General features: G+C 44.7%; 1 protein-coding gene across 2 annotated transcripts in view; it reads left to right on the forward strand.

Moving 5' to 3' along the window:
* Positions 1–13005, forward strand: part of udt (protein undicht) — a 41514-nt gene extending 28509 nt beyond the window's left edge. Inside the window, exon 14 of one of the 2 annotated variants that reach the window (XR_008609699.2) lies at positions 12654–12745. Coding sequence is in view for 1 of the 2 variants with exons in the window: in XM_072285337.1 (XP_072141438.1) it covers positions 12654–12911 (258 nt within the window). In the remaining variant the exon portion in view is untranslated. Of the gene's footprint in view, positions 1–12653 lie in introns of both variants that reach the window. The other variant, XM_072285337.1, reaches the window with a different exon arrangement.
* Positions 13006–13399: the final 394 nt, after the last annotated feature.

The raw sequence follows: 13399 nt of genomic DNA on the forward strand, positions 1-13399 counted from the left end.
AGGGAAAGTAAAAGTATCTGTGCATCTCGTGTGTGCTATCGAGTCTCATGTTGACATAATTTTGACTGCTGTCGTCTATGTACTAGTTCAAGCGCTGCCTTGTTGTGTAAACCCACATAAATCAATCAATCATGTTGTCAATCAAAATATAATCAATCAAATCATTCAGTCCACTGAAATTACGACTACGAGCAGCCTATACCATGGTGGAAGTGGGGTGAAATAAGTGGGACCAGGAGGGGGGGGGGGGGGTATTCTGTAAGAGTCCACCTAGTGGACTGCCCATTTCGGCCACTCTTGATTGGATGCAGCTGTACGAGCGAGGGGGAGACGAGCGGCCCCAGCCAATCAGTAGTGGCCGAAACAGATAGTCCACTAGCTGGACCCTGCAGAATACCTCCCCAGTTGAGTAAGCTTGATCTCTCTCTCTCTCTCTCTCTCTCTCTCTCTCTCTCTCTCTCTCTCTCTCTCTCTCTCTCTCTCTTTCTTTTTTTTCCGTGCCATCTCTGCAAGAGTAGCTATCTTCATAGTGACTTAAGTTCGCATTTGAGCACTTATAGCTGGACTACAATATGTAAAATATGGTTGTAGTCCAGTACGAGAAGTTTTAATCAACAATCTGTTCTGTCGTATTCCATACAGAGGGCCTCAGACTAAGCTGACTTGAGTGTCAGGATTACTAACAACTGATTTAAGTTTGGGTAAGGCTAAAACAAACGTGCAACATGTTGATACTCTTTAACTTGGTGACAAAACTCTCCATTGGCCGCAGTTTAATTGTGATATGGGGAACAGGTGCTTGTTTTTCGGTAAGCAAGGTGTGTGAGAACAAGTGTTAGTGTTACATCTATTGAAAAAGCATTCCAGTTGCTTAACAAGGCAACAGTGAAGAAATTGAAATGCTTGTGGCTTTTTACACCACTGTCCATTGTTTTTTTATCATGTGGCTAGCTTACAGTGCAGGTCTTTTTGATGCATGTTCTTGTTATTTCTCTCTCCCTTTTCTTTTTGTAATCTCACATGAAGTGATGCATGACACTTGTTTTATTGAACTATGTAATGGTCCCTTAGTGCTCCTCTGTTGCAGCAGAAAGTTAATGGCTCTGGTGATAATGGCCTTTGCAGAAATGGCAACTATCAAAAGAGCATGCTGACAAAAACAAGCTGCTTGAGGGGTTGTCTTTATTTACTGTGTTGTCACTGGCATTTTGGCTTGAGACATCAAGTGCAGTGCAAAAAGGTAAAGGTGCAGGACCATACGGGGAGGTGTGCAGAACACATCACTAGACGTCATATCATTGTCTATCTTGCTGAGAACATGCAAGGCATGGGATAAGCAGAATAAACATGCAAAGTGACATTTCGTTTTATTTCAAAGCAATAAGCCGTCGCTGTATGTTGTCATGCAGACTTCTTTTCTCTAGCTAGGCAGGCAAAAGGTGAAAGATAGCTGGGCCTACTCTTTGAATACAGGAAGCTCCCTCTGTCTCTCTGTCATCATCCTAACAAGGCCATTGCAGGGCAGCCAAATTTTGTCCCGTGCTCATCTCACTCTGATCCTGATCAATCGCACTATACTAGTTGCGATGTCTCCTAGAATGAGCGTCAGCTAGCCCAACCGTCTGCTCTAATAACTGGGAAACTGCAGTACGTTACAGGGGGGTTGGTGTTGCATGAGGCATGCGAGTAGTGACAGAAAGTATTTATGGGTTTCATTCTGTCCACGTACCATAGTACTTCTTTCTGATCTGATGGTACATTACATTCAAATTCTTTTTTAGGGTTTAGATGACTACTACTACTGCTTATTAATGCAGTTAAACCTCAATATAACATAATCATCGATATAACAAAGCATTCAACTTTTTTTAACTTGTCCATAGAACACCATGTAGTATATTGAACTTCAGTATAATGAAGTGTGTTTAAACATGGATTCAATATAATAATATTTCACTGCCACTGTGAAGGAATACCGAGGCAATATATGGAAACCGCTGTAGACACAGATGTTCAAACGGTTAAATTACAAGCGGCTTCTGGTGAAGCGCACCTGTCAAATTGCCCGCCGCATGACAGAGCAGTCGCCAAAGCGGAGCAGCATAGCAGTGGGACCCTCTCGCTCGGTGTTCTGTATAAAGTCCGCGAGCAATAAGATCCTATCGCGTCCCATGCGCCGTACGTTGTGGGTGCGTGGGCGAACCGAAAAGGATGGTGGCTTGATGCGTGCCCTCTTCCTGTGCAAGCAGATGGTGGGATAAAAGCGTAGGGGGGGGGGGGGGGGGGGGCAACTTGATTCAAGCGATCGCTAAGGGAGACTGGGAGTCCAGCACAGCTTATGTTGAAGACAATTTGCAGTGGGTGCAAAGATTGGGCGAGCCAAGATGGGAGTGTCTTCCTGTGCATTTAGAGCTCGAGGCCACCTAATCTCAAGTTCCGGAGATGCATTTTAGCAAGAGACAGATGAAGCATTGGCTCAACTCTGCCTGCACTCTTCATGATATTGTCAACCCACTGGGTGCAACACTATCGTGCAACAGCAGAGTTGCCACGAAAGCTTCGCAGGCTTTGCGCAGGCTTCGCTTTGTGCTGCCAATGTAAAGATGTCATCGACACGGCATGAAAGCACATCTTTAGTCGCTGACTCTCAAATTAATGAAATAATTTTTTTTTCTCATTAAAATTCATTTTTTTCCTATTGCCCTGTAATTCAAAATATTTTACGGACCCTTCTGTGCAGGAAAAATCTGTCGGCGACTTTGCTTATTGCGTAAAAAATTGAATCTGAATGTCACAGAAGTTAGGTATAACAACGTAAGTTACCTAATATACTGACTTTGTTATATTGAGGTCTAAATGTACCGACTGCAGCAGTCTCTTATCATTGGGACCATGAACATGGCTGTCAGATTATTATTATCGACGTTGTGTAATAGTACCTTCATGTGTGGCTGCAGTATTGTTGATTGTGACATACCGGTTAGCATTGAAACTGCTAACTCTGCTTGCTGTTGAGATCATAGTAATAATTGTTTACATGTGTTCTCTTTGTTTACATCTTTCTTTTTTGTTACCGCATTGCTTTTCTCCACCTTCTACAAAAATTTAAACATAATAGAGGTTTCTTTTAATGCATTTGTGTGTTTACACATCTGTACAGTATGTTTGTCCTGTGTACAATATGTTTGGTTCACCATGCATGATGGAAGTGTTTTTCAAAACCCATGTTGAGTCCAACCTTAAGTGGAATCTCATATTTACTTTTGTGCACATATTAGTGCATTGTTGAAGGGTGCATTAATGTGTACACTGTATGATACAGAAGCTTTAGTGGTGTTATGAAAGATATATCATATTTGAAATGCCTGTGCTCTTGAGGTGAAAGTTTTGTAATGTTCACTTGACATGAGTTGTTTCTGCAAAGATGCTTTAAATTTTCTGAAGACAAAATCCAGATAGGCAGTCTTTTTAACAGTGCTATGTTCAGGACAGTGAACGTTAAATAGCATGTGATGGTCGCAAAGAAAGCAATTAATTTTGTGAAATTAGCTGAAGAACCGTTCGTTTACCCTTGGGCACATATTGCAGTTATTGAATCAATGCGAGCGAATGCTCAAAGCACATTCATTTACAAGAAATCATAGCACTAGCAACAGTGCAAAAATATCCGTCCATGGAATGTGTAGCGATGCTTCTGTGTTGCACCCATATATATCACATAACTGTAAAATCTGTCATCAATTCATCAGTTGCAATGCATGCCTTGAGGTTAATAATTAAGTGGTTAATTAGGGTATCTCTAGTGTAAAGTTTGGTAATTAACTTATTAGCTGTTGACTGATGCACTCAGGTGTTGCTGTGGTAATCATTGTTTAGTGCAAACATTGACAAAATACTATTTGAAGACTGGCTAGCAACTGTCTTTGGAAGGTGTACAATGTCTGTTTGCCTGAATGGAGAGAAGGAGAGAAGGTATAGCAAAGAAGAGATTGGAACATGAAAATAGGAAGCTGGAAGTGAGGTGGAAATATGAGAGGGTAACGCCAAAGCAAAATATCACTATATTCAATGAAGTATGTTCGTGAGCAAAGGTAATGGACTCCCCCCCCCCCCCCCATGTTATCTGGTTTAAATTTTTGTGTCAACTATAGCAAAGATGTCATTGTTTCAAGTATGTGACAAATGCCCTAAACAAGAATTAGTGGCAATTTTTCCATCAAGTGATGGTCTATTGTGATCTGAGAAATGTGGTGGGGTCTGTGACATGAGTATGCAACAGTGCGTACACAGTTCACACAGAAATGTGACATTAGAAAGAAGTGTAGGGGTATAGTTATTCAGTCTCTAGAACGCTATAAACATTGACAGAGAAGCGGCCCATCGAGAGAAGCAGCAGTCTTAGACAGCCAGAAACAAACTAAAGAAATGCAGAAAAACCATCCACTGCCTTAGATAACGCAGCACAAGAAAGTTCTTGCATACTGATCGCTACTACAATGTCTTAATAAATTTCTGGCATTCTTAGTGGAAACAACTCTTGCATGTGGCCGTGTGTTGTGATGCTACACCACTTCGAGCAATATTCGGTATATAGCATGTGATGCTGGAGCAAGGCTCGACTGTGGACGTACACCACCGTATTATCAAGTGCCATGTGGCCATGTGCGTGACATTCCATTACATCCGTCCATTTTTAGCATGTTTGCATCCCAGTGATCCAGTCACATTCCATGCTCTAGCAGTGTACTGCTGTTTGTACATGTTCTAACACTGCTGTCCTGGTGTTTTTACCCTCTTTACATTGAATGCTGTTTGCCGTGCAGTTAAATAAACTTTTATTTTTATCTAAGCAGAACTTTGCCCATTGCAACTTGCCTCACCGATAGTACTGTGGGGCAGAAGTGCATAGTGCCTAAGTTTTGATTCAGTGTTCAATGCAACAGGTGCTTCCTGAAGAGCAGCAAGAGGTTTAGTTCAGCGTGTGTGTTGTCTTCATTTTCATGCATGTGGCAGGGAATCTTCCCGCACACCTTTGACCCCACGGATTTCTTTTTTTTTTTCTTTCTAATGACTTGATACCCTAACTAACATGGGGCACAATCTGCTTTCTGTAGTACATTCTTTCTGTCCGTTCTGCTTGCGTACTGATATACCAACTTACACCAGGACACAGTCCACCATATACCTTTCTGCCCCTTGTGTTTGTGTATCGATGTCCCTATTTACACCAGGACACGATCCACCTATGAGTACAATCGTTCTGTCCTTTGTGCTTGTGGATTGATGTGTGACTTCTGTAGGGTCAGCCAGGGTCAAGCTGAAATTCACTCTAGCTCTGACAGCTGACTGTGAGTGCTTGACTGTGAGTGTGACTGTGAGCTGCTGCAGCACTTTTAAATAGGTGCACTGACGCCAAATTTTACAATAATCAAAGTGATGCTATCCTGCTAAATCCCCCAAATAGCTATGAGATACATGCAAGGCCTTCCATTAGTATAGAGGTATCAAATAAGTACAGTAAAACCTTGTTCCTATATTTTGTAAAAAAAATGTAAGAAAAAATCTTACTAACCATTTTCTTGTTCACATGGGATTTAGCGGCCGGAAGACGGATCATACAATCACAATTCGGCAATGTATTTAACATTGGTACCGATAGATCGTGTTTTCTGGGGACTGGTAACAAAGAAGTGTAACTGTAGGTCATTCTTTGTGTTCTCAATTGTGAACGTTCGCGCCAGGAAATCATACTTTAAGGGGCCCTGAACCACCCCTTGGGCTTGGTGAAATAACATAGTCTGCAGGTACACACGCTGCTGTGAACATCTCAGCCAAGTTTTGCTTCCATATGCAGTGCATGGAGCTCGCTAGCAGATCACGAAGTCACCCTTCTCTCAAACGCTCTCTTTTCAATGGAAGGCCCTGTCCTCACTCTCTTCTGGAAGCTTGATTTCGTCATCGGATGCTTTATTTCTGCATTTCCTTAGACGGCTGCTGTTGGCCAACTGCTTACATCAAGCTGCGATCGGCTACATGGCGTAGATAATGCGGCCGCCGCAGGGTGCCGCCACGAATCCACTGGCTAAGCGCACTGCGGCTCACTCAGGATAACCGTGTTTAGCTTATGTTTAGCGCATCGTACGCACCAAAGGCAAAAGTCGTGGCATCTAACGCTAACATCCAAAATTAAATTTGAACTGTGCGCCAGTAACAATTAGAAGGCAGATTGTTGTGGCCATGCCCCACTGCACCGTAGCCTTCACAGTGCAAGGCATTGAACAACGAACAGAAACACAGTGGAGGCCATGTTTTATTGCCAATAACTTCACTTCTGCTGAACGCATTAAAGTACTTTTTGCGACAAAGTATTTCTGAAATAGCCTATTTTCATTTCGAATGCCTTTTTACCACTTTAATAAAAAGTGTTTCAGGGCCCCTTTAATGTGACCGTATCAACAAGGTCCTACTGTATTGCTGGCAGCCTAAGAGGGTATCTAACTTATTACATAAGTGAAGCCAAACCAGTGCAGCATTACTGAGGGTACAAAAACACACAACTTGCTACTACTCGCAGGAAGCACTTTATTGTTGCTTTCTTTGCAATTAAATTTGCAGACTTGGCCATGTGAACCTTGCTCAACAAGTGCCTGTATCCGTGTGTCACAGGTTTGAGTAACAAGCATCTGTACAGATCGCCTGGAAAATTTTTCATAGACAAACATTAGATCCATGTGCAGCCATAGTTAGTGTTTGATGTTCCAAGAGTGAGCATTCACTTTTTTAATTGCCCTATGATTTACTCTAAAATTTTATGTGCATAGTTTTGTGTTGATGTGGCATTCTCTTGCCAGTTGAAGTATAGTTGCCTTTGTTGGCTGACTTTTGCTTGCACTAACATGTCTTTAGCAATTTTAAAGACATGTTAGTGCACGCAAAAGTAAGCCAACATCATTTCCCCGTAATAAAAGCATGTCGTCCACTCAGGCGCAAAACCTGCAGGCACCTTCAAGGTGATATTAAAATTAAAAGCACCACAAATAGATATACACACCAAGTGAAAACTAGCTTTACTTGCATTAGTTCTGATGCGATTTATATACATGAATGTTCCTTCTGTAAGAAGCAATATATCAGTGAAACGGGACAATCAGTGAATGTCAGGTTAAATGGACATTGCACGGGCACAGCTAAAAAGCTTCCCAAAGCTGTCGCCGAGCATTTAAACGAACCAGGGCTTAACTTTGATGAACTTGAACTCTACATCCTACAGTCAAATTTCCATTCTGTGCGAGACAGAAAGTACAGATAATCATACCTCATCCATAAGTTAAAAACATTGCAAATAGGCATAAATGTTTTCAAAGGGAGCTTTAGAATCTATTCGCTGTGCTAAATTTCAAGCTATAGGCAACAGCACTTAGTTATGTTTCATTGGGCTGCCTAGTGTATTCTTTTTTGTTTCTTCTTTTTTCCCCCTTTGTTTCTTCTTTTATTTATATACTAAATCCATTTTAGTACATTTTTTTCCACGAGCAACATTTTCTGCCGCATCCTTTATTCTCTCTTTCAAAGAGACGATAGCTCACTGACCTCCAGTGAAGCAGATAATCCCCCCTCCCTGTCGTCCAGGCCCCTTCCAAGAAAAAACACATGGTCGGCTGACACACAGCACTACCGCACATTCCTTCACTGACGCTGAATAGCACTCCTTTATGTTCAGTTGTACACCCTTGCCGCTAACACACCCTCAGCCGTTGCCTCGCCCACCCGCCTTACCCCCTCTCCCTTTTAGAAGCCTACCTATATATACTGTGCTGAGGAAAGCACATGTCGCTTTGAAAAAGACAAGTCTACTTCTCGAAATGTTGGCTCCCGCTTTTGCCTTGTTCTCATTTTGCTCATCATCCTGGCCACTTGGGAAACTTGCAAAATATGCCTCCGCTCCTAGTGTACAGAAATACTAACACAATAACAGTTGTTTTGTGTGCACATGTGTGTAATTTATTGTAATGAGTTCAGTCCTTGCACAGGTGAAGGCCACAGCTTGCTAAGGTAGAGGTAAGTGTATATGACACACATACATACATGAATGCTTTCACAACAGTCGTATAGCTTCATATGCTACATGTCATTTATTAGTGTCCTGATTTTCACAAACAGATACAGCTAACCAGAGAAAGAACATGATTGTGGGTTGCAGACTGGAAACACTTCAGTGAATTTTACTTTTAACACAAGTCAAGGCCATGTGATAGTCTTTTTCTCCCAAAATCTTAACTTGCCCTGCTCATCGTGCCAGGGCAATGCAAATCATCTAAACTATTGTTTGTAACATCTAGATGCCATGAGCAAAGTGCAAGACAAGTTGTGTGGCCAGTCGCACGCCTCTTGGTAGACTTGCAGAGTTTTGAGATATGGCGTCGCGGTCACTGAGCTGTATCAGGCATCGTGTGAGCAACCCCCAGTCACCGCATTTCCAAGATGGCTGCATGCGGCTGCTCTGAGACGAATATCCACAAACCCCTCAGTGCTCCTACACAGGTCCTGTGGAAGAGGAACGCCAAGGAGGGTCAGCTACATCCGAACCGAGGGTGGCAATTGCTTAAAACAGCCTATCTGCTCAAAGGACCCGAACTAGTAAAGTTCCAATGCATAACCAGGGGTTGCTTTATAGCGGTAATTTTTCAAATTGCTTCATTATTTGAGGAGGTGAGAGGAACTGAAATGTTGTCATGCTGCCAGGAGGCAAACTTTAAGGCCAACATAAGCCGCCCTTTTAACGTGTAAGCATTCTTTGGCGAGCTCCCCAGCCCTGTCATGCAAAAAGTGTAATGCCTTGCGTCTGCACAAAAATGTGTGATTTGCAAAGTTAAGTCATTTAATCGTTATGATAGTGTAAATGTAGACGATTGGTAGCTTTTAAGTGATAAGAAAAAATTTTTTTAAAATTCATATTAGGGGGTTTTGCATGCCAAAACAACTTTCTGATTATGAGACGCCGTAGTAGAGGAGTCCGGAAATTTCGACCACCTGGGGTTCTTTAACCTGCACCTAAATCTAAGTACACGGGTGTCTTCGCATTCCACCCCCATCGAAATGCGGCCGCCGTGGCCGGGATTCGATCCCGCGACCTCGTGCTCAGCAGCCCAACACCATAGCCACTGAGCAACCACGGAGGGTAAGAAACAATTTAGAGCAAAAAAAAAAAAAATAAGAGAGACTGCCCATAGAGATACATAGGGCTCCTTAGAATATGCATGGGGAAGCTTACAGTAAGGGTGGTCCAACTTGAAATTTGACATGGGCCAACTTAAATTTGGTGGTGGACCACCTTGAAATTTGTACGTGTGCCAACCGAAATTTGGGGATGGGTCAACTTAATATTTGGGGATGGGCCAAATTGAAGTATACATCTGGGCCTACTTAAATTTAGGGGTGGGTCAACCTGAAGTTTGGGGTGGGAGATGGGCCAACTTCAATTTCGGGGTCGGCCTACATGAAATTTGGGTATGGCACAAGTAAATGTGAGGTTGGGCGAACTTGAAGTTAGGGTGTGGGCCAACTTCAGATATAGGGGTGGCCCAATCTCCATTTGAACGCTGCTGAGCGTCCTTCGCGTTACGAACACCTCGCGGACAAGCGAGTGCGTTGAGACGCTTGGCGCGTTTTGATTGGGCCTTGCCGAGGCAGAGTCAGAGTGCGGGCGAGAGCTTGCATGGACAAGGAACGTGCGCAGAATACAGGCTTGCCAGAGCGACAGCGAGGGGGACATGGCATCGCGGCGGTGCACTCTCCTTCACACACCTCGCCCGCTACGGCGGCAGTTGGTGTTACCTTTCGCCCGCCTTGCTCCGTCGAGGCGTGCTCGTGCCCGGCGTTCCGACTCATTTGGTACGATCGCTTTGAAAGGGCCGGACGTGAAGTGAAAATCGGACCATTGTCTCCTAAAGCCTAAGCATTCTTTGCCACCGGAAAGACCATGGGTAGACTTGTATAAACTAGGAAAAGCAAGCAAAACTAAGCAAACACGAAGTCACAACCGAGCCAAACGATGCTTACGCATTAGTAGACGATTCTTGGAACTTCTGTAGCTTTTTCTGCAAGCGAACTGTGACCGCGACAACATTCCTTCTTTTCCATTAACGTCCTCCTCTCCTTAAGGCGCTGGCTGCGCCGTGCTCCCTAAATGATTGCAGAAAATACTGGCGCCTCTTCCTCTCCACGACCACTCTCTCAATCGTTCCCTGCCTTCCCGCACACCAGAGCCGAGGTATCGCTCCACTTTTACGTCACAAGCCCCGCCTCCTTTCCCTTTGTCAATGCCGCGTGGCGCATTTCAGTGGCTGTCCTGCGCCTTCTGCATTAATTTACCGAAGTCACGTGCCATACTCGGAGACATTGCAGGTACTGCGTATGTCGCAGAGGTGTTTGTGCGTGTGACCTTGATTTTCTGGCAGGAAGCGAGGCGCCCTCAACAGGAAGGACGCGCGGGCTTTCGTTAAGTTCACTTGAATTTTTAGCTGTTTGCATAATGAAGCAGTTTGATACTTGGCCGACACTATCGTCAGCGCGTGATCTGCGCACCGCGCTTGTCTGTTTGTAATGCCCAAACTTGGGGCTCCTTTAAAGGGCACGTTATTGCCAAAACCTCCTCGTGCTTTACGGAATCATTCAACAGCAGAAACGCCGGCTCGGCAATGGCAGAAACCCTTCGGGGCTTGTCCCACAACAATTAGCGAGTTTTAGATTAGGGGGACGCAGAAGTTGAGGCACCTAGGCGCTTGGGGCCACAGTACTGCGCACGCGCAGGACGCAAGCGTTTCAAGCAAGTAAAATTGAGTCGCTTATGTTTCCTTACATGATCTGAATGCGAAAGCATAACTTCACTAATTAATTGGTCACGTCCATGATACGTGATGTGTACATTGCCACGTGACCTTCACGAATCCACTTTAATCGACCTTGCTCTAAATTGTACCAAGCTTAATTCACTTTATACCACGCCAATCCTCCTTGCTGTAATTTGTACCACAAACTTTTTAAAAGGTTTGCACCCTTTGAGGCTTACCTTGCCCTACAAGAATCGTCATTTGTGTTGCTTGCGTTTCCATTCTTGAAGACTCTGCGCTCGATCGCTACTTTCGAGAACGCTATGTCTCGCTGATGAGCATGTCGCTCATGGCCTGGAAGTACCGGGCGCGCAGCATTAAAAAAAGGGAAAGGCGCAAGACAGATGGCAATTATTGTTGTGGGTCAAGATGAGCCTCGACGGTTAAGAGTGTTTAGTATGTGTACAGAGCTAATATTCAAACAAACAGATACGCAGATTGTCACTTCAAACTGTTCGTATTGAAGTCTGTTATTTATAGCTTTTTTTTCTTGCGCACCTTACAAAAACATGTCAAACAAACTGGACCCGCATCGTGGAGTGCACACTTCACATGAGCCTTCACATGAAATATACTATGTAGGATTAATTGTGCTCACCCGGAGCAGCTCGCGGGTGTCTGTGTCAACGAAGGTCGCCAAGAATACTGACAGGTCGCCAAACAAACGGGCGATTTCCTGGCGGGACAGAAGCTGCTCATTCATGAGGTGGAGGGCCATTTCGACGGCGGACCTACTTCTGGCGTTGCGCAGAAGATCGATGTACAGAGCCCTGTAGAAGAGAGCAAAGCAGCGCTTGAGGTCTGTATCCATACTTGAACATCGAGCTTAACAGCCGAAATCACCGCAAGCTAAAGTAGAAGCAATTCGCAGAAACTTCAGTCTTCCGCCTTGCATCAGTTGGTTAATTGTAGTTGGTTGATGGCATTATGAAACACGGTTATAGAACTAAGAAGAAGGAAGTAAAACTGAACGCCTAGGAAAGTCTTAATTTTTATAGACACCCGTTTAATTTCTCACTTGTGTTGCCCTGTGTACGATGTTGAAAGGGAACCAACATCAACATCAACGGGCGTTGGACATCAGCTGACTTTACTGCACAAATTATTAGATCCATGAAAGGCACACTCACGTCAAAATTCGAGAATACGTCACATGATGTAAATCGTATCGCTCATCATGTGCGCGCACAACGCACCCTCTTGTTCAATTTATTCTTTCTTTTTGCATCACAGAAGAAATACACAGAAGGAACTTGGTATTCGCGAGTTAGCCATTTCTCTGCCCGAGATTCCCATTACTTGAGCAAAAAGATGCGTAACACGGGTGTACCTTTCATGCTGTAAGGCCAATTTATGCTATCTGCCTGTCCTGTGCATTTGGTTTGGTCTCCCTTTACTGATGAGCGGGAATATATTCCTGTTCCTGTCATCGTCGTCTTGAGCACTGTAACTACATTTTACAATTTCCATTTGCTCCCAATGACTGCTTTACTCTGAGCTGGGTCAAGTGGCACGAGATCTCGTCGCAATGAAGATCTCGCATCTGTATTCACAATGGCAGTGGGCGCGCATTTGAACATGCTATATACTATCGCTGATGCCCCACTCTGCTTTGTAAGCACTAATTATACCCTATGTGAGCGTTTCGCGCACATCTCTAGAGGCACTAACACATTGCAGCATTGTACATTAATGGCAGTTTCAGGCTTCTATACTCGGGACGAGCGCAACCGTATACCTGAGGAGCTGCTCCTTGGGTTCCAGGTCGCTGGTCTTGCTGAGGAGGGACGGCGGCATAGCCTGCTTCAGCTGCTCGGTGTTGAGGAGCGAGATCATGCTGACGAGCTTCAGCATGAGCGCAGGAGTTCTCTTCGTCTCAACGCTGAGCTCGAGACTGGCGAGCTCGTCGGCCACCTCATCAAGGAGCTTGGCGAACACTTCAGGCTTGACTTTCTCGGGGCTGCCAATGAGGTAGCCGTAGGCGTACCTGTTGAAGTGCTCGGCCACCTCGGACAAGTTTAGCTTCAGCGAGGTACGCTGCTCTCCGTCGAACTGCACCGCGGTGTCCGCTGGTGGCGCTCCGTGGCTGGCCAGCTCGAGCTGAAGGCGCGTTCGCACCAGGACCGGGCCTCCGAGCACGGGCAACGTGACGAGACTCTCAGAGAGGGCGTTCTCGATGAGGCTGCCGTTGACCCTGTAGTAGGAGACCTCGTGCGCGGTTACCGCGGAGTCGCCCTGACAGGAGCGAATGAAATAAATGTTCGGTATTATACCTGCCATCCAGAGAAGTCATGCGATGCTTTTCCGCGTACGTTAAAACGGCCGTCTTTCTCATCTCTGATTGGCTCACAAGATGGCTATGCCTTTTCCGATTGACTCAGAACGCCAACAACTCGGAATTTTGGCGTCGTCCAGAGTAGTATTCACATAACCGTATGTACATCTTTTACGACTCATGGAACCTCCGGAATGGGACTTGTGCCACTTGCTTGAAACACATGGACCGAGTC

The sequence above is a fragment of the Dermacentor andersoni genome, chromosome 11 (genome assembly GCF_023375885.2).
Source record: "Dermacentor andersoni chromosome 11, qqDerAnde1_hic_scaffold, whole genome shotgun sequence".
NCBI lineage: Eukaryota > Metazoa > Arthropoda > Arachnida > Ixodida > Ixodidae > Dermacentor > Dermacentor andersoni.